Genomic DNA, 21,726 nt, shown 5'->3' on the forward strand with positions numbered 1-21,726 from the left:
GAGATGCTCTCAAAACCAGTAAAATCTAAATTCAAGTACCACCTCTGACATAGATGGATTGTGTGACATTGGGAAAGTCACAATCTCTCAGCGCTCTATGGAACCCTAAGACAATAACTGCAGAGAATGCACTGCATGTAGAGGGAGTTTCTGTACCAGGAGTTCCCTAGATCAATGACATCACAGATGTAGTTTCTATCCTATTTTTTGTTGTTTCCAAATCTATCCTCCTCAGAGAAATATTCCTTTTAATTAATGAAATGCAGTTAATAAAGCACTTGTTCCTGTTCTCAAACAGTTTATATCCTAACAAAGGAGACAGCACACATGAGATAAGAGTTCCCCTTCTCATGTAGGCAAACGGCAAAGAACCTTAGGGGTATCTATCTGTGATGAGCAGAGAGGCCATGGGAGAGGTAGAATACTGGGAGGGGAGGGGGAGATGGGAGGAGGCAGTAGCTCTGGCCCAAGTCTCTGCCTGGGGTGACCAGATCCATGCTGAAACAAGAGCAACCAAAGCAACCAGATGAAGAAGAGAGAGAGCAGGAAACCAAGTGAACAAAAGCCCCAGAGACTACCTAGCAGCACTCAATCTAGTCCCATGATGAATCCAAGTGGAGTTAATTTCATTGCCCTTCCCTTTCCCCTTAAATTCAGAGGTTTAGCTCCTTACCTTCCCAACCTAATTCATTTCCATGGTGTGGAGAGGCAGGGGCTTTGAGACCTTTTCTCAGGGAGCTGAGAGCAAAGTCAGAAGGAGCTTTCCCCTTACATTTTCAAAATGTTAAAAATGGGCAAAAAGAAAGCTGTCTGCTTCAACACATGGATTTCAGATCTGCTTGTAAATTTTATTTTTCTTGATGACCAGTTGTCAAGCTACTAATCAGGTCAGTAGCTGAACGGAAACTTTTATACAAATAGAACAAAAACAAAAACAGGAAAATCAACGATTAGGGAAAAAAAAGGCTCCTGAACAAGTTTCACAAAGAAGTAGGATCCTATTAGTCAGTGATCACTTCTTCCTATATTACCATTAGAAGAGGAAAACATTCAGCAGAGACCAGGAATGCCAGGAAAGCCGAGGAGCGCCATCTGTCCCATTAGCTCCATCTAAGCAGAAGGAACAGACTGTCTGCATATCTAGAGAAGAGGAGCTTCTAGAATTATACTGGGACAGGGGATGATGTGATCTTGAATCAAACTGAGAGGGAGGAATGTGGGAAGTGAGACAGAGAACAGCAAATTCATAGTTCTCACTGCATGCTCTCTTCCAAGATAGAGGTTCAATGAGGTCCTGAAATCATAAAATTTTTATTTCTCGCTTTTTTTTTTTTTTTTTTTTTTTTTGCTCAGCACATATATTTAAATTCAGTTAAGCCAGATGTTCTTATAAGGGGATTCTAAATGAGATTTATTTGCTTCAGCTTAATTTGAGTGATTCACTCCTATATAAAAACTTTTCTACTAAGGATTTGCCAGAAGAGGATATCTCAAGAAGGAAGTGAAAGACACTTCCATAATGACTCAGATAATAAGCAGTCTTCAATATGACTATGCTAAAAATTCTGTTCAATATTTCAATTTAATAATTCTAACAAGTAGGAGAGAAGACTATCTATTTTTTACAAAGATGACTATCTCCAACAACAGGATGAGAAGAGGATATTTATTAAAAATAATCACTAAGCAAAACTATCATTTTAATAACTTTAACAGGTTAGAGAGAATACCACTGCTGGAGATAATCTGTTAAAGTCTTAGGCAATCCTGCTCTCCTAGAGAGAACTAAGAGTTGGCACTTTAGGGTCATGTAGAGATTCAGAGCAGAAAAAACCCCCAGCTCTTTTGGTTAATCTGAAGAAAATGTTATTACATGTTTTTAACAGGGAATCTGGGCTGGGAAAAGACGGTCACTCAATCCTCTCCTCCCAAAGGGCCAGAATTCCAAAGGCTGAACAGGACCAAGTCCCAGTTCGTATTCAGTCATGTTCGGTGTCAAGATGCTCATCTTGCGACTCCACCACATGATGCTGTTTTCGCATTTTTGCCTCAGCTCATCAGAATACAGACTCCACATCACCCATCTCAACACAGACGGTCTTTAGTTGTGAATAATACTCAATTGTCACCCGGCCGTTCTCTCTGCCAAATCCTGAATGAAAGAAAGAAAGCCTAAGTGACTGAGAGTGAGATATAATAAATGTTTTTTTGACCAATAGTGTTAATGTAAAATAGCAAGTAATGTTCTAAAAGTTTTGTGAATATCACTAAGACTCTTTGCCTGAATTGGGGAAGATTTTGATCACAATGGAAGTGATTCCATCAGCTAGAGAGGAAGCATGTATGTGTACATGTTCGATCAAGCACATATGCACACATTTCTGAGTTCTCCAGTACTAGGATGTCTAAAGCCTCAAGTGTCCCTAGGGTATCCCTCATTTTTCTCTTTTTTCCCATGTTCCTCACCTGACATCTTATAGCCGCCAAAGGGCAACTCCACTGGGCTAACATTGTAATTGTTAATGTAGCACACTCCAGCTTGAAGCTCGGCTACCACTCGGTGAGCCCGCTGGATGTCCCTGCGGGGAAAAGAAACAATTATTTATTACTTTCAGAGATCAAAGTTTGCAAGCAACCAACAGGTTTCAAAGGTTATTCAGCCAGGAGAATGAGTAAGAACCAGTTATCACTTCCAAAATGGTTTTAAGACCTTTGCCTTTGGTGCAGAGCAGATAGGGTTTTGGATTTTATGGGTTCACATCATATAGCTTCATAAAAATCAATGGTGACTATCAAGATGTGCAAAGCATTTCTCTCCCTTTGTGAAATAAGGTCAATGTTGACAGAACAGAGCAAAACCTGAGGCCTATAAATTCAACTAGCTCAAATCCTAGATCCTAAAAAGGGCTTTCTGGGATATTGTGGTCCCTATACATGCAGCTCAGAAGCACAGCAACAATGGGGATTCTGCCTCATCTCAATGGACAGAAGGATGCATATCTCCAGATTATCAAACACACAACATAAAATAGGAGAGGGCCAGAGTAGCCCACTCCTATTTCAGAACCTTCCTGCAGCCATCTTTAAGGCTTCCCTCTCACTGCCCAGATCCAAGCTGAGTCAGATCCTATCCATTCTATCTTCCTAATCTCGCTGGCAGGTGTTCCTTTTCTTTTCTGACACTGCAGGGACTACTGCCCTTCTGGTTGCTCTCCCTGACTCATCTTTCCCCATTCCAGTTCATCAGCTGCCAAAAAGATCTCATCTTGTTTAAATAACTCCTGTGGCTCCCTATTACTTTAGGGATCAATTTCAAATCCTTTGTTTGGCATTCTTGTTATAACGTACTCCCTCACCCTTTCCAGTCTCCTTATATCTCACTGGCTTCCTGACTATTCCTCACACAGGATGCTCTATCTCCTGATACCTTCTCCCTATCTCCTACCTTCTTTGACTTCTTTCAAGTCCCACTTTGTACTTCAAAAAGCCTTCCTTGGATCTCCCTCCCCTTAATTCTAGTGCTCCCTCTCATGATTAACTTCACCTTATTCTGTATATATTTTGTTTATGTATAGTGTTGTTAAACTGTGACCTACTGGAGAGCAGGGACTAGGCTTTTTGCCTTTCTTTGTATCCTAGCACATAGTAGGTATTTAATGTCTGATCAAATGGTACAAAGCCAAAAAAAACCCTATCCTTGCTCTCATGTTTACTAAGAAAATCATTTTCACTTTGCAAAGTTCTGACACGAGGACTTAGCTCTTGGCTCCTACCGACAAGCCTGGGCCATGAAAACCAAAAAGAAATGCCAGAACAGCAGCACCTGGACAGAGATCCCAGCCCCATTCTAGGAAACAGCTTCTAAAAAGTCAGGCACACCTGGTGAAGACACCAGCTGCCAGACCAAAGTTGGTGTCGTTCGCTCTCTCAAGGACCTCCTCCTCTGTGTCAAAGGGCAAAATGGACATCACTGGTCCGAAGATCTCTTCCTTCACACAGGTCATGGCATCTTTGCAATTTCCTGTAAGCAAGAAAAGCAAAACAAAAACATACATTAGGGAAGTAGTAACTGGTCTTGATACATGAAATTATGTTTCTTGTCTATATTGTTGAAAAAAGCCTTTATTCGACAGCCCTAAAGTCAGGAGGACCTGAGTTCAATTTTGTTCTCAGATACTTAACACTTCCTGGCTGTGTGACCCTGGTCAAGTCACTTAACCCCAATTGCCTCAACAACCAAAAACAACAAAAAAAAAGCCTTTATTTACAAGTACATACTTCTTTACCTAACATGAAAATCTGAAATAAGTTTAATAAACATAAAACAGATAAATGAAGAGCTAGTTATTCACTTTATGATGAAAATGAATAGTTTTTTTATACTTAAGCTACCCTAATAGCATTACTGAATCGACATAGGCAGAAACATGAACAGTGATTTATTTCATGACTTGGCAAACCACAGCAACTCTAGCCCATTTCTTGCTTTTGGTGGGAAAAAAAAAAAAATTCGTAGCTTAACTGCCATACAAAAGCAAAACTTGGCCCCAAATGAAGACTGCCAATTCCCAATTTAGATAGCAACCTCCTCACCAGACTTCTCAAACCAATGGGCCTTTAATACAATCTACAGCATAAAAATTACGATTGTCTACAAGGAAGATGCTGCAAGATAAGCACTAAATTAAGAGGCTCTAACACCCAGGAGAAACAGTTAAATTATAATTACTTTAGATCTAAAGGATTTTTGAAAATTCATAATCCAAATGACAACTATTAACCACAATATTTAATTAACTAAAAGACTTCATTATTACCAATATTTGGCAGATAATAATGAATGTTATATTATCAGACCGTTCTGCCAATCATAAGTCTGTAGACCAGAACTGTAATATGATAAAGAGGAATGAGGGAGATGAAACATGCTCCCCATCTCCAGATAGACTGTTATGGACTCCAGAGTGAATATGGAGGCACATTTTTAAGAGACATAGTTAATGTGGGAATTTGTTTTAGATGATTATACATGTTTGTAAGGAGTTTCATTTTTCTTGTTTTCTCAATAAGGAGAACAAAAGGAATGGGAGACAACTGATACCTGTAAATAAAATAAAATTGAATTTTTTTTAAACTTTTAAGAGAAAGAGAAAGAAAAAAATGAGAACAAGACAGGAATCAAATACTCAAGGAGCAGGAAGGGAAAAAGTGGCCCAATTCTTACATAAAATTTAAGTCACTAGACCTTTATTCAGAAATAAAAATGACCTTCAATCACCTATGACTCTCAAGGGAATGGAGACAGGTGAAGACTACTTCTATGTTAAGAACTTTCCTTAGCCCTAAGTTCATAATTTTTAACCATACATTGAGAATTGCACTGAGATGAGGCCCATTTTCAAAGTTAAACTGCATGTATACCTGTGTCCTGGTCTTTATGCCAGGTTTCTTTAACCATTCTCTCAAACATACACACAAAAATATCACTCCAAAATTTATTAAAAATTAGCTTGTTCTTATCATTAAGATAAAATATACTAACCTATCATAAATTTTTATTAGCTCCAGAAATACACAAGAGGCAATTAGTTAAGACTGTTTTATGTTATGTGAGGGTACATAATTAAATAAGTAGGAGAAAATAAGTAGAAAGAAGAAGGGGGAGAAAGAAAGGGTCAGAATTGTCTTGCCAAGTTATGTTCTAATCTTCAAAAAGCACAAAATCAAAGCTCTTCTTCTCTGAACTTAAAGATAGCTAAATTGGATTCAGTGAAACTATATTTTTATATTACGGGCCTTCATGTGTTATTCTAGATACAAGTTTTCTTGTGTTAATCTCCTTACCCCTACTTCTCAGGGTTGCTCTGAAGATCAAATGAAATAAAAATTCTAAAGCATTTATTAGCACAGTGCCTATAACAAGCAATAAATAAATATTACCTATCATTGTTATTATTATTACTCTTTAATTTATATAAACTGCTCTTAATTGAGGAAGAAAACCCTTAAGGCAGGACCTGGCAATCAATGCTGATTTCAACACGTATTAAACTGATAAAGCTGTCCGTGGCCTCCATCTCTTGGTACAGAGGTGAAGGACTGTAGGAGAAGCAAGAGACATACATTTTCAAACAATACAAAATAATTCTTGGGATCTTCAAGCATATACTTGATTTTAACACACATTATAATTTACTTTTCTTCATTTGTTACAAGGAGACTTTATTTTGAGAGTAATGAGGTGGAGAAAGAGGGATTAGTGATAATGAGGCAAAGAGAAAAAGAAAAATTCCACTAACAAAAGCAACTAGGGAGCAGAAGGAAGTTCAGAAGACAGCAGACAAGCAAGATAATGTTGGGATTACCCTGTTCAATGTTCTATTTCTAAAACCAAGCTGTAAGAAACAGATTCATAGCTTCTTATGGAATCTTCTTTTTTTTAATAGTTCTCCTTGTTTATGGTCCTGCTCACAGAATTAGCTTCCATACAATTCCAAATGCAAGGGCAAAAGGACATACCTAGAACACAGGGTGTCATATAGTAGCCATCCTTTAGTTTGGGATCCTCTGGAACATACAAGTCTCCACCACACAACACCTTAGCACCCTACAAATAAAACCAATGTAGATTGTAGGTAAACACAAGTCTGCAAGATAAAATTCTCCCAGGCATTTCCCAATTATGCTGCCTGTGCTTAGCAGGGGAGGCCAAAAGCATGAAGCTAAGGAGATCCTGGTCCTGTTTCACAGGACGTATAGAAAAAAAGAGTTTTAAAAATTACCAGGAGAGTTCATTGACCCTCCCTCTTCTCAATGACTCTCTCAAATACTTTCCTGATTTTTCTTCCAGGTCTCAGCCCCAACCCACAAACAGATGGTGTTTTCAATTCCACTCTTCTCATTATGCCATATGGACATTTGGTAATCCAAGTTCAAGAAAGAAATTCGGCTAAGACACACAGACCTGGGAGTCACCCATGGAAAGATCTAATGGAATCCACAGAAGCAGATGAGAACACCAAGGGAAAAGTGAATATCAAAAGAGAAGGGAGAGGAGCTACAGCACAGACCGAAGAGGAGATATATAAGAGAGAAAGTATGCATCCTACCCAGACAGCAAAAAAATATATAAAATAGTTTTAAAAATACACCAGTAGGAGCTCCACTATCAAACACTTTATTATCTCCATTTCAGAGACAGAAAGAAATGAAGGAACTTGTTCAGGATCAGAAAACTACAAAGTATCTGAGGCTGGATTTGAACTCAGATCTTCCTGACTTCAGGCATGGTATTATACTGCATTCTTCAGTCTGTTGATCCACAGAAAGACAAGAATCAAATAAAAGGCAAGGACCTGTTTCTGGCAAAATTAGCATACAGAGAATGGTTAGAATAAGTGATGACTTGGGTTTTAATAGCATGTTTCCTCAGAAAAGTTAATATATTAAAACCCTTCTACCATCTGCTCCATAATTTCATATCAAAAGAAACCACACATGGGTTAAATTTCAGTCTTTCAACTAAATGGATTGTGAAGGAAACAAGAAGTCTTCTACAAACAAAACCATAAATGAGAAGTTTGGAGGCCTTGGTGCAAAGCTTTCAAATTATGCAGGGTAATTAATGAACAGGACCCCTTCCACCAGCAGCAGGAAATCACATTACTGGAGGTGAAAAAACATAGGCAACATAGAGATGATTTCCAAAACAAGGAATCCCTCCTTACCTTCCCTCAAAAATGTATACATGCCCTCTCTGACCCTCTTGAGGAGATCACTAAAAGGATACATCCATCTCTCCAAACTAAACAGAGTCTACACCCCACCCAAGTGGGCTACAAATGACCACAACCCCAGGAATTCCTATCCCGTGTCCTGTAACCAGATGTTCGAGAAGTCCAAATCCCACCTTTGAAATCATTCTACTTCTGAACACCTGTAATCCTTCTAGCATTTCCAAGTTCTGAGATAGCTGAATACAAGAGAGTTACTTTTCTTAAACACAATCTTGGGTTACATATATTGTCAGAAAGTTTCCCCAATAAAGTTCTACAACCATCAAATCCTGTAGCTCCAACCTTTTGTATTTTGTGGACTTATGATTCTATCACTTAACATATTGGCCATTCCTCCCAACTTCTGTCATCCCTAAGAATCAAAAACTCAATAAGCATTTATTAAGCATCTATTAGGTGCCAGGAAGTGTGCCAAGTGCTAGGGATTGAAAAAGGGACTTCTGTGTCTTATTTTAACAAATTTACTCTAGACGTAGGGTTATAAGATACAGAAATGTCTAGGCAATGTCTCATTCTTTAAAGAACAAGATGTAAACACTGACAAACAAAGATGCCTAGAGAAGTCTTGCTGTCAGTAATGTATATGATCGGAAGTGTTAACTATCATATATTATTAGTCCATCTAGAGCCACCGCCATCTAGTGGCAGCTCTCTGAAGTAGTAGGCCAGAAAAGAGGGATTGGGACAGGATACCACGGACATATACCTGGGTAGGAACGGGGAATGTCAGGAAGATGGGACTCCACTATGTCTGAGGGAAAAAGCCCAGCACCTAGTTTTGTTGCCCCTAAAAGTCATTTGAGGCAGAGATCTGGGAAGGAAGTCAAAAAGTGGGCAATAAGAGAAAATAAGATTTTTAAAAAGAGGGAGAAGTAATCAAAGATCTTGGGGGAAAAAAGCCTAAAGACTTTGAACATAAACAGATAAATAAATAGTATATGGCGAAGAACGCTTTACAGGTTAGACTAGTAGTAGCCAGGTAGAAATAAGAATATAGAAGAATCAAATATTGTAATAACTGACAAGAAAAATGAAATCCACAATCTCCTTATTTCTTACCTCCTTCTTTGCTTGCTCAATGAACCCAAGGACATGTTGCAGATGTGATTGATTGATGAGGGGACCCATTCTCGTGTCTTCCTGAAGAGGGTCCCCTATCTTTATCTTTTTGGTTTGTTTTACTACTTCCTCTGTGAATTTATCCAGAATTTCTCTTTGCACAAATACTCTTGTGCCATTACAGCAAACCTGAGGGTGGGCAGAAAACAAAACCCAGAGCATAAACTGTACAAGAATAATAAAACCTAAAATATGAAAAGCTTAAGAAGAAAAAAACAAGAGTTCTTGCTATCCCTGAGCATTTTTCAGTTTTAGATACCATCCAACAAAAGACGTAGTCTTTTTCATCAGACATAAATTTATTCTACTGGATTTATGATTTGGGAGTTTTTAAATTATACTGTGTAGAAGGACATGGGGTGTGGGAGGGGGCAGCAGAGAGGAGTTAGTACCAAAAAAAAGTTTAAGAATCACTGATTTTTCTTCTCCCAAGAGAAATCATTTAGTTCAAATCTTACTTCTGTTTCTGTTCTAAGGAGAATCATTTTTTGCAAACAAAAAGAGCCAAGGAAGGAGTTCAAAATACAACATAAATAGGGAGAGAAAAGAGAACACCCAAATTTACTCAAACCTAGAAGCGTGGTAAAACCGGCAGATGGGACTGCTGGGCTATTTTAAGTCACCTTTGGAACCTCATGGTAAATGAGACAAGCAATACATAACAAGAGCAAATGTGCCAATTTTCACAAGAACGGAATCTGTGAAGTGTGAGCCTGTGAGCCTGACTTTGATTCTAGCAAAGTTACTGAGCATATTATAGGGATGATTTGTCTAAAAAAAGATGAGGTGATCACAGAGTTACGCTCACTTCATCAAGAACAGGTCAGGCCAGATCAAGTTTTTTTCTGATCAGGCTACAAAAATGAACAATGAGGGTGATTGCTAGAGAGTTGAGCAAAGAAAAGAACTGATTTAAAAAAATTTTCTCATGCTCTTGTATGGACAAGATGGAAAAAAAAAATGTGAGTTAGACATAGTATAACTAAACAGGCTTGGAACTGGCTGAATTTCATGATTTTAAGTTAACTTAAAAGTTCTCTAGTGGAGTTGTCCTTGGCACTTTGCTATTTGACATTTTCATTAGTGATTTTGATAAAAAGCATAGCTGGTATATTTATCAAATTTTCAAATGACCCAAAATTAGGAAAGGTAGCTAAGACACAACTGGGACTCAAAAAAATCTTGATACAATACAATAGATACCTTCAAGTATATGAAGTACTGGGATGTTGAAAGAAAATTAGATTTGTTCTTCTTGGCTTCAAAAGGCAGAAAAAGAAGCAAAGGAAAAATTATAGTCACTCAGAAATGAAACAGGAAGTATTGCAAAGCAGGAGATTCCCCCTCCCTCGCTAGAGACCTTTTATCCAAGACTGGATGACCACTTGGTATGAAGGATGTAGAGAAATTCTAATTCCCCTATAGGTGGGGATATATGGCCTCTGTATTCCTTTACATTTATGAGATACTTTCATTCTGTGACTTAATCCAATTAAAAATTAAGTACTTCACAATTATTTATCTTTAAAATTAAAGCAAGTAACTAAACATCTGCTTCCTTCTCAGCTCCCCCAAGAGGAGCTCAACTAATGAACAATTGTCCTTCATATACAAGAGCTTTTTACTACTATCAGCATTTCTTTTCATAAGGGAAGATGCATACCTCTCCTTGAGTAAGGAAGTTGGCCATCATTGCCCCCCTCACAGCATTCTCCACATCACAGTCTGAGAAGATGATAAGGGGAGATTTGCCTCCAAGCTCCAGGGTGACAGGTTTGACGCCTTTAGAGGCCAGCTCCATGATCTAACACAAAGAACATTCACAAATCAAAAGATAATCACCTTATTTTCCTCCCTTTTTGGCCTCCTCCCACACATCATCTCCCATGAATACTGGTGATTGGTCTTCAAAGCCCACAATGCTCTGGAGCTCCTTGAATCCTTGGTGTCCTTCAAGACCCAGCCCAAATCCCACTTTGTGCAGGAGTATGTTCCCAGGTCCACTTACTTACTGCTAAAGTCTTCCCTCTAAGATCCCTTCCCTTTATAATGCATACATCTTCTATCTAGTTATTTATATTTTATCTCCCTTTCTGATACCACTCCCTGTACTGGAAAAGGAGCTCCTAGACAGCAAAGACTGTTTTTCCCTCTTTCTATATCCCTAGCACTAAGCATAGCTCCTGGTACACAGTAAGCACTTAATAAATGTTTGTTGACCAGCTGGTTTGGGGATCTAAGCGTATTTAAAATATATTCTTCTCCACTGATGCTTAACACCAAATGCTTATTAAACTTCTAAATTAGAACAGAAAATAAGCCTACACGAATGGTTAAAAAGGTCTTTTTGCAATTATTAGGCATGAGGTGGACTGGAGGTCAAAGCATATAGTAAGCTGGGAAAAAAGGAGGTTTATCTAAAAAATACATTTTAAAACTCTTTTCAAGTCCCACATTCAAAGTAGTAAACCACTAAACAATATAGCGAAACAGTTACCTCTGAAATATTAAACTCATCCTCTGGCACATACAAATAGAAGGAGATAATGATTTCCACCTTAATTTGATCCTACATAAACATACCATTTTAACTGCCTGGAGTCTGCTGACTGCCTACCTTAATACCATTTTGATTAAGTCTAGACTTTCAATCAAAAACACACCTCCCCAGTACAAGCTAAGGAAAAAAAATTAAAATCAGTGGATAAGCATCTTAGAAAATCTGCTAAATTTGAAGGACCACAGCATCTAACTGATCAATGTGGGAACCAGATCCCAGCTGCCCAAGCACCCTTCTAAGCACCTTCTTGCCAGTGGGCACACTGCCAGTGAAAGAAACTTTGGCCACATCCCGATGCTGGCATAGAAACTGGCCTGTGGCAGCCCCACCTTGCACCACGTTGAAGAGCCCCGGAGGCGCCCCAGCCGCAGTATAGATTTCAGCCAACAGCAACGTTGACACAGGCGTGAAGGGAGAAGGCTTAAAGACCATGGCATTTCCTGCACAGCAAAGAGAAGGACAGCTCTGGTTGGGAAAGATTAGCAGGGAATGTTAGAAAAGACTTACATGTTAATTTCCTTTCCATTCATCTTTGTGCTAAAGAGTACATTTCACTTTTCTTCCATACTGGTTCTTTCCATTTAGTTCATTCCCTTTTAAAAGGATGACACTCTCCCTATCAACTTATTTCACTAATCAATATCAATGTGAGGATATGGCTCAAAATGAGGGCATAAATCAATTGAAGAATAAAATTTCAATAGACTCCCCAATTATAATGTCTTAGATCTATCTATTCCATACATTTCTCCAAAAAGAATTGAACTTCTTTCCCTCTAGATGATTACTTTAAAACCATCTGCCATACTCAATGCCTCTTGCTTTTTTCAACTTCATTCTTTGTCTTACCCCTCTGCAATCTGATTGGATTTTGACCTTATCAATCAATGGAAAGTGCTGTCCAGGATTACCAATAATTTCTTTTTTTTTTTTTTTTTTTTTTTTTTTTTTTGAGGCTGGGGTTAAGTGATTTGCCCAGGGTCACACAGCTAGGACTAAGTGTCTGAGAACAAATTTGAACTCCGGTCCTCCTGAATTCAAGGCTGGTGCACCACCTAGCTGCCCCCACCAATAATTTCTTAATTGTCAAATCCAACAGTCCTTTCTCAGTCTTTATTCTTCTTGACTGTTCTATAGCTTTTAATGCTAGTACCCAACTAGCATTAGTTCTGGACATTCTCTCTCTAAAGTAGTCATGACACGTAACTCGTCCATCTTTTTTGCAAATCTCCATCCTTGGCCCATTGCCTATGGATGAGTGTCCCCTAGCATACGGTACTAGGCCCTTTTCTCTTATCTCACTATAATCTCTTCTGGTGATCCTCATAAGCAGGTCCTGTGGGTCCAACTCTCATTTCTATGCAGCAGACTCCTAGATCTGTAAAACTAGCACCACTCTCTCTAGCATCAACTGCAGGTTCCATCGGTATACCAGACTCCAAATGTCTAAAGCAGAATTTACCTTCCCCCCCACCAATTTTCTAACTCCTATTTATAGTGAAGGCACCTTCACCACCTATCCAGTCTTTGGCTGTTTGGAATACTCTTCTACTTTTCTCTCTCTTTCAACATACAGGGACTGGAGAGCAAGTTTTTGGCACATGCACTAGGGCCTCCCTTTCCTGAGTTACATATAGCAGGAATACATTCAATAAGAATTTATTGCTTTAACTTGAACAGGCTGTAATGTCCACAACCTTACCACAAGCCAAAGCTGGGGCAGACTTCCAACTAGCAATCTGGAAAGGGTAGTTCCATGCTCCAATTCCAACACATACTCCAAGAGGTTCCCGTCTGGTATAGCCAAATGATCCACCAGGCAGCTGGACATGTTCACCTAAGGAGAAACACAAAAGGGAAGATACAATTCTATTCTCTGTTCACAACTCTGTTATCTTCAACAAATACCTCTCCTTGGTCAGACTGTCTCCTTGATGTTCTCCAAGCATAACAACATGTTTACGCCTGCCATCCTGTTGTCTTTCCCACTTAGTCCTAATTCTCCACTTAATCCAATTCCCCTCCATCCTTCAAAACCTAGCTCAATTCTTACATCACCCATGAATCATTAATTCTCTGATAACTAGTTTACACGGATCTCTTTCATTCCTAACTAAACCTGAAACTCTGTGTGTGAAGATGTGTGTGTGTATATATGTATGTATATATACATATATATGTGTATATATGCACATATGTATAAATATGTGTGAATATGTAAACCTACATACATTTGTGTATAAACACAAACATGCAAAGATACACATACGTGAGAGAGACAGAAAAAGAGAGGGTTGGAGAAATATTTACATTATGAAACTAAAAAAGTCATTTTTTTCCTTTACTTCAAATACGTAAAATCTGTCTTTTCAACAACACTGCAAACTTTTTGATGGCAGGAACTGTGATCCATACTTTTGTATCTTACATAATAGTTTTGGCCACATGATGAGTAATCAATAAATAATTTCCCAAATACTGAATCTTAATGGTGACAACTTAATCCTCATTCCAAAATTCAGCTAATCATCTCTTTTATTAAACAGAAGGGGTCACTGGAATATAGAGAATTAAGTTGATTTATCCAAATTTATTCAATAAGAATATAGTAGAAGCAAGAAGAACATTGCAAATGGATTCTCACACTAATAGTTAGCAAAACAATTAACACTTTCCTGGTCAGATGGCCCCAGTCAATCAGTCAGAAAGTGTTGAGAGTGCACAGGTCACTATACTAGATGCAAACATCTAAGAACTTTCAGACTTGTGGGTCAGAGCACAAGAGACACCAATATGAAATAACTAAATCAGGTAAGGGTTTCTCCAATGAAGGTTAAAATCTTAACTCCCATTACAATAAATTTATCCTAGTTATGGCTGAAGACTCAGTGCCTTATTAACAGTATGATCTTACCTCCCATGGAAGCAGCCAATCCTGCATAATATTCTAAGCACTGCCAAGAAGTATCAATATCTAATTGAGCCTCAAAGACAGATTTTCCATTGTTGATGGTTTCCATAATCGCTATTTCATCCCTCCGTTCCTTCAAGCAATGAAGAAAAAACAGATTAAGGACATAATACCTTCTGAGTGTATTCACGATCAAACCATTCAAAATAAACAAGATGTCTAGTTTTTGCAATAAAAAAAAATTGTCCCTTGAAGAGAATGAAAAAAATGGTAATAACTATGGAGAAAAATAGAAACACAACTACAATAGTAGTTCTTCCCCAAATACTTGTAGAATTGATATCAAATTAAAGTTTCATTTTAGGGTGTTACGAAAAGAGGGTTAAGAGAAATCTATTCATATCATACACATACACCTATGACATCAGGGAAGTAATCCAATTTACTTACATGTCATGGTGTCACCTCCCTGATATCATGGTCCTCTTCAGAATAAAGGACAAACAACAACAACAACATATACTTATATCTACACACACACATATTTATGTGTGTGTATGTAGGTAGCATATATATGTAATACGTATATGTATGTGTATATATTTATTTATTTATTTATTTATTTACACTATATATTTAATTAGTTTAGTTATATTTAATGAATATGTATACATATTCTCTAAAAACCTTAGAGAATTTTTAAAAAATAATCTGGTACACAATTGGCATTGCAATATTCATAAATATTAATCCCTTGAATTCTATCCAAAGGAATTCAACAGGCAGGAATTACAAAGTAATTCTTCCATCAAACTTGGCACATGATACTCATTTGGAGTCCTGGGTTTGCTCAGCTCACATTCCACAGCTCCCCAGAGATATAAAGAAATATAAAAAAGGAAAGCAACAATAATTACAACCTTTGGAAAACAGGCCCTTCAAGAAAATTCTAAAAAGAAAGTGGATTCATCTAAAAAGAAAACCTTACTTCAATACCCTGGAATACAGACACACACAGAACAACATAAAAGGATAATAGGGCAGACAAACAGAAACAACAAAAATTAGGCAGCTCTCCATTGTCCTTTGGGAGTTTTACTGTAATTCTTGGGAGATTGCAGGATTTTTCTGGCTTACAAGAAGATAGCCCCGATGAACCCTGATACTAATAAGGTAGATTTTTATTTTAGGGAGAAGCTTGGGGTTACTAGGACAGATGCAATGAGCACAATGCCATTTGCAAACAAGAGCTTCTGGAGGATATCACAGAATCCCTCTGCCATTGGAATATATACTGGAGATGCTCCACAACAATGGTCAATGTCTTGATGAGCATATACTCTCTTTTTTTAGAATCTGTTTGTTCCAGAGTATGGAACACAACATAGCATTTTCACTCTTTCTGTTGTTATTTGCTTGCAATGTGTTTTCTTTTTCAATTTTTCTTTTCTTTCTTTCTTGATCTGATTTTTCTTGCAAACAAGATAACTGTATAAATAGGTATACATACATTAGATCTAACATGTGTTTCAACATATTTAACGTGTATTGGATTACCTACTGGCTGGGAAGGGGGTAGAGAAGGAGGGGGAAATTTGTAATAAAAGGTTATGCAAGGGTCAATATTAGAAAAATTACCCATGCATATGCTTTGTAAATAAAAAGTTTTAATAAATTAAAAAAAAATTTTGTTTGTTCCTAATAGTGAACAGAGAATACTCTTCTATGACTTATCCTGCCACTTTATTAGGAGCCTCTAAGAAGTTTTAATCTAGCAAATAAAATGTTGTTTCTTATAGTCAACAAATAGTAAGCACAATCTTATCTTATATTGGCCACATCATTTAATCAACTATGAAACCATAATGATGTGGTCCATTGTATAACATCATCTATAACGGCCTGCTATCATATCCATATTAAGAATGTCCCTGCTGTATATGTGGATTATTGTCTGAAATTTTTAATAAAGATGGAAAAGTTGTTACTAATATTCTTTAAGTTCTCTTAAAATTATTTGCTTCCTTTTTTTCTACTGACTTTCATGTTCAAAGAAATCTTCCAATTCTGGTTTCTTAATTGTAATAAATGTAAATGGATGACTGCTATCAATTACTGAACCAACCATCAGTGATCTTCCACTGTAAATGAACATGTCAGCAAAACAGCTTATAAATACATCTATTCTAAGTCCAGTTAGCAAAATTCGATTTGGCAACATTAATCAACTATATGAAGTGATAAAAATAAAGATTTTTCTGGACCAACAAGGTTAAGTACTAAACATCCCTAAATGGCTTGAATAAAGTTATAACATATAGAAAGACAAAATTAGTGGCTAGGTGTAGGTATTCTGTTTTATTATAAAAGTACAAGAAGCAAAAAACTTAGGAGAAAAAAATTTATTGACTTTTTGACTTCAAGGTTATGAGACACTGGAATATTTCCCAGAAAAGACTGGGAAATCTCATTCTCTCAATTCTTTTTAAAACAAGTTTACAGACGTCCTTTGACACCGATTTAGGCCATTCTGCAGAGAGAATAGAGTGTAGTGGCTAGGCCTTTGAGATTCTTTCTGTCCTTATGTTATCATTTCCTATGTTCTTTAAGAAAAGATCACTTAATTAAACAATTACATATCGTTATTAATAGATGTTTTGACATAAGACAACAAAAAGCACCTGAATATTTCAGAGGGCTTCCTTCCATCCCCCCAAAAAAGCTGAGAATCTGGGTTCCTTCCTAACAATTCAGAATGCCACAGAATCAACAGAGATCTTTCTATTTCTTAAGACATAAAGCTTTCCAGACCTCACTTCCGAGACCTAGAGGAAGTAAAACTCTCTACTACCATGTACCCAAAAGATTTCCAATCTTATATCTCAAAGGATTTGCCTAGCTAAGTTTAGAGAAGTTCATCAATGTAATTACTACCAAGATGATGAAAAGTTGAGAAGTCATTCTCACATCTGTCAAGGGCTTTTTTTTTTTTTTTAATATTTTAATAGTTTTTATTTACCACCTATATGCATGGGTAATTTTAGAGCATTGACAATTGCCAAACCTTTTGTTCTAATTTTTCCCCTCCTTCCCCCCACCCCCTTCCCCAGATGGCAGGTTGACCAATTCATGTTAAATATGTTAAGGTATATATATATACATACACGTGTCCATACAGTTATTTTGCTGAACAAAAAGAATCGGACTTTGAAATAGTGTACAATTAAGGGCAGCTAGGTGGCGCAGTGGATAGAGCATCAGCCTTGAAGTCAGGAGGACCTGAGTTCAAATTTGACCTTAAACACTTAACGCGTCCTAGCTGTGTGACCCTGGGTAAGTCACTTAACCCCAATTGCCTCAGCAAAAAAGAAAAAATTAAAAAAAAAAGAAAAAGAAATTGTGTGCAATTAGCCTGTGAAGGAAATAAAAAATGCAAAAAGACAAAAAAAGAGGGATTGGGAATTCATAGTCAACTCCCAGAGTTCTTTCGCTGGGTGTCAAGGGCTTGTAACCTGCATTTATAGCAAATTCCTAAAGAAATCAGAGATTGTGCATCATTTTGAATAGTATATAAAGCAAATTAAACTGAGTGTTTGTTATCTAGAAAACAGGGCAAAAATATATGAAAGAAAACATATATATATATATCATGAACTTCAACAGATTCTTGAAGACAATAAATAGGCCAGAAAAAGTTAGGAGGGTCACTGAAGGTTCAGTGGAATTAAGAAGGAAGGAAAAAAGAACATAAAACGATAAAAAGTGAGCAAACTACAAGGATGAATTACTGTCAAGCAAAGATAAACCAAGTATAAGGGCCCATTTACAGCCCTATGTGATCAGCTGAGCTAAGCAAATAGAACCTCCTCCCAAACTAGATGCCATATCATCTAGTTTCACAGTAAGCCCAGGCATCATAAAGAACCAACTGAACAGTTCAAGGGTAACTTTCCAAAGGGGAGAGTCCTATAAAAGGGAATAAAACCAACATACTCTAATTATCCTGGCGGCTTCCAGGAGGATTCGGGAACGTTCCATGCCTGATTTTTTCTTCCATATTTTAAAAGCAGCTTTTGCATTCTGTACTGCCAAATCTACTTCCTTCTCTCCAGAGCAAGGGAAAGTAGCTATGACTCGGCCTAAGATGGGAATAAAAAGAAGAGCTATTTCCAATATAAACAGTCATGCAGGAAATATAGTTAGGAATGTGCAGAGAATAAAGCACTGGGCCTGAAGTCAGGAGTGCTTGGATTTAATGCAGCCTCAGACACTATCTCTGTGACCCTGGGCAAGCCACTTCATCTCTCGGTTTCCTTAACTGTAAAGTCAGCTTCTACCTCCCCGAGTTATGAGATTCAAATGCAATATTTATTTTACATTTATTATGTTATATGAAAAGCCTGACATGGTAGGTGCTTAATAAACGCTCATTACCTTCATCTTCCTTCCTTCACCAGTTTCAACACCCTCAAAACAAAGGATGGTCTAACTGTGGAAGACAGTAACTAGCCCCACCTTTAGAGCAGGAGAATCAAACTCAAATAGAAAGAGACAAGCACATAACACACTGATCACATATTAACATATCTGTCATTATATTTTATTTATTTGGCCATGTATTTCCTAATTACATCTTAATTTTCCCAATTTTTAATTATTTTAAATGTTTCCCAATTATATTTGGTTCTCAGCAAGTCCGTTTGCCGCCAGTGTTTTTAGCACAGAGTTCCTTCTAGGACCTCATCGGCAGGCTTGCGGGATAGCTCTGATCCCAGAAAAGGTTTCTTAGCCTCTGGCCAGGTCTGTCATTTACACTTGCACTGAGTCACTTACTCCATTAAATTGTTGTTAATATCACTGCTGGGTTGGCTAATTAGGCTATCTCCCTTCTGGGGCACCAAAACTCTAAATTGAGCAAACAGTCATTTAAAAAGATTTTAAAAATCGATTTCCAATCAATATCGCGCAATCTCTGAGGCAAAGAAATCCTTCTGGGAGCCGAGGGACTTCCCAGGGCGGTTGTGAGTCTCTACTACAACTTCTAAAATAGGGGTTCTCAGTCTGGCCCGCTGAGGTGTTTATGGGGGGGGGGGCTTATGGCAAATGGGCTGAGGGGCGGAGACAGAGCGTGAGCTTTTGTTTTTACTACAATCCGGCCTCCCACAGTCTGAGGGACAGGGAACTGATGAACCCCTATTTAAAAAGTCTGAGGACCCCTGTTCTAAAATGTCCTTCTGCTCTCCAAATGTGAGTAACGTCTTATAAACCTTGAGTCCCAAACAGCTGTGGCAAAATTTACTTCAGGCTCCTCCTTTCCCAACCAGGACCACGGAAAGAACTTTGTCCCCAACCTGCTTTTCTACCCCCTGCCGAGTCCAAAAACCTGGCCAGAGGAAAAAAAAGCTTCAGCCTCATTCTCCCACTCTCATCCCTCCTCCCTCCTCCCAAAGTAGTTTCGGACTTGGCACCCTGGGAAGCTGGGAGCACGGCGCCTGGAATCAACAGAACCTGAGTTCAAATCTAGCCTCGGACACTTATCGGCTGCATTTAATCATTTAAATCTGTGCCTCAGTCTTCATCTGAAAAGGGGAGTGGCTGACATTAAGTGACATCTACCTCCCAGGGCAGAGGCGAAAGGGTCAGCACACTAACGCGCGCCCTTAAACATTATCTATCCCACCCTGCCTGGGATTACTGCCGTCCCGGGGGGGTCGCGAGCATGGCAGGGGGCCACGCTCACCGTTCCGAAGGGCGTCTCAAACCCTCCTTCTCTGGCTGCTACTGCACAATATGGGAGCCTCAGGACCTTCTCTCCATTTCAGAGATGGGGAAACTGAGGCCAGAAGTCTAGATTTAGCACCGCCCCCTCCCCGTCTTTCTTTTCTCCTCTCCATCTTCCTCCCCTCCCCCTTCTCCCTTCTCTCTGCACTCCCCCCTCCCGCTTCGAGCCCTTTCCCGCCCTCCCCCTCCTGCCAGTCACCCGTAGCCGGCTCGTAAGCCTTCTCGGTGCCGGAGTCGTCGGCAGGCTGCACTCGGCTCCCGCCGCGGTAATTGAGAGGCTGCGAGACCGTGAAACTGCCGGTATGCATAGCGGCGCAACCGCGGGGCGGGAGCACTCGGAAGAGGGCCGCGGCCACTGCTGGGCCTGCTCGGAGGAAGAACATGGGGGGCGGCGGAGGGAAGGGGAGGGGAGGGTCACTCCCGGGCGTCGGAAGAAGAGGGGCGGTGAAGGGGGCGGGTCTAGGGCAAGCCCCGCCCCCTAGGGCGTCTTACCAAACTGTCGGCAGAGTCGCCCCCGCGGGACCGGGGGCGTGGCGTTCAATTTCTCTGCTGGACTCTCGCACCTTAGAGAGTCGCAGAACTCCGCGGAGGAAGGAAAGGAGGAAAGGAAGGGAAATTCTTTTAAATGCTCATTCTGTTTGGCTGTGCCAAACAAAAAATACCCTGTTTTCATCGGATTTTCTTTGGAAATCAGATGGAGCATTCCATGATTTTGTGGGTGCAACTCAACGTCATTTCTGATGTTGAATCACTTGACGTCTTTTCTGGGTCCGCAGGCCCTGTGTGTCCCTCCAGGAGCAAGGACCAGGTTTCGGGACTCCAGAGCCTGATTTTTCACAGACTGGGCTAGAAACATAACTAGTACACTTCCATGACCAGTTTTGTTCTTTTCCCTCTTGAAAAATAGTTCTCGGGCAGCTAGGTGGCGCAGTAGATAGAGCACCAGCCCTGAATTCAGGAAGACCCCAGTTGAAATCTTATCTCAGACACTTAATACTTACTAGCTGTGTGACCCTGGGCAAGTCACTTAACCCCAGCTTCAGAAAAAGAAAAATAGTTCTCCTTGATAGAAGAAACAGAAACAAAAAAGTTGAGTAATTGTCTTTTCTCCAGTCACTTCCATGCCAATTCACACCAAGCGATGCGCCTATCCCTTTTTTTAATCTTTCTTAATCCCAACATTCTTTAAAAAAAAAAAAAAATACTTTTTGTTGATCTCAGCACCCACCATCAAGCTCAGCTCAGTTAGCATTTCTGACATTATTCTTACATGATCATGCTGGGCCTTTGCTTCATGTCCTCACTTCAGTTTCATGGATGTCTTTAAAATCTAGGTTGGTTGTTGAATTCCTTGTCGATTATCCATACCAATTATCATTTGAAGTCACCATGCATTTATTAAGTACCTTCAACAAACCTGGTACTGTGCTTGGTGCCAGGAATTCAAAGAAAATGACAGAAAAGGCAGTTCTTTCCTCTTTGGGAACTCACATTCAGTTCAAAGGGGAAGACAACTTGCAATTTATTTATAGACATGATATATACTAGATAGACTGGGG

At 38.9% G+C, this 21,726-nt stretch overlaps 1 protein-coding gene across 1 annotated transcript; it reads right to left on the minus strand.

Moving 5' to 3' along the window:
- Positions 1-1,652: 1,652 nt before the first annotated feature.
- Positions 1,653-20,683, minus strand: ALDH9A1 (aldehyde dehydrogenase 9 family member A1). The gene is made up of 11 exons (XM_074266482.1): positions 20,367-20,683; positions 18,380-18,525; positions 14,390-14,519; positions 13,178-13,312; positions 11,719-11,915; positions 10,579-10,719; positions 8,856-9,044; positions 6,520-6,607; positions 3,880-4,021; positions 2,467-2,579; positions 1,653-2,152 (listed from the first exon to the last, which is right to left on the minus strand). The coding sequence occupies exons 1-11, from the start codon at positions 20,548-20,550 to the stop codon at positions 2,058-2,060; spliced, it is 1,560 nt and encodes a 519-aa protein (XP_074122583.1). The 5' UTR covers positions 20,551-20,683; the 3' UTR covers positions 1,653-2,057.
- Between the last annotated feature and the right edge of the window lie 1,043 nt (positions 20,684-21,726).

The sequence above is a fragment of the Sminthopsis crassicaudata genome, chromosome 4, assembly GCF_048593235.1.
Source record: "Sminthopsis crassicaudata isolate SCR6 chromosome 4, ASM4859323v1, whole genome shotgun sequence".
In the NCBI taxonomy this organism is placed as follows: domain Eukaryota; kingdom Metazoa; phylum Chordata; class Mammalia; order Dasyuromorphia; family Dasyuridae; genus Sminthopsis; species Sminthopsis crassicaudata.

Coding starts and splice junctions, on each gene's coding strand:
- ALDH9A1 (XM_074266482.1), bottom strand. CDS start 20,550: ATGTTCTTCCTCCGAGCAGGCCCAGCAGTGGCCGCGGCCCTCTTCCGA. Junction 6,608..8,855: donor TTGAGCAAGCAAAGAAGGAG/GTAAGAAATAAG, acceptor TTTTATTTGTAG/GGTGCTAAGGTGTTGTGTGG. Junction 2,153..2,466: donor TGGCGGCTATAAGATGTCAG/GTGAGGAACATG, acceptor TCTTTCATTCAG/GATTTGGCAGAGAGAACGGC.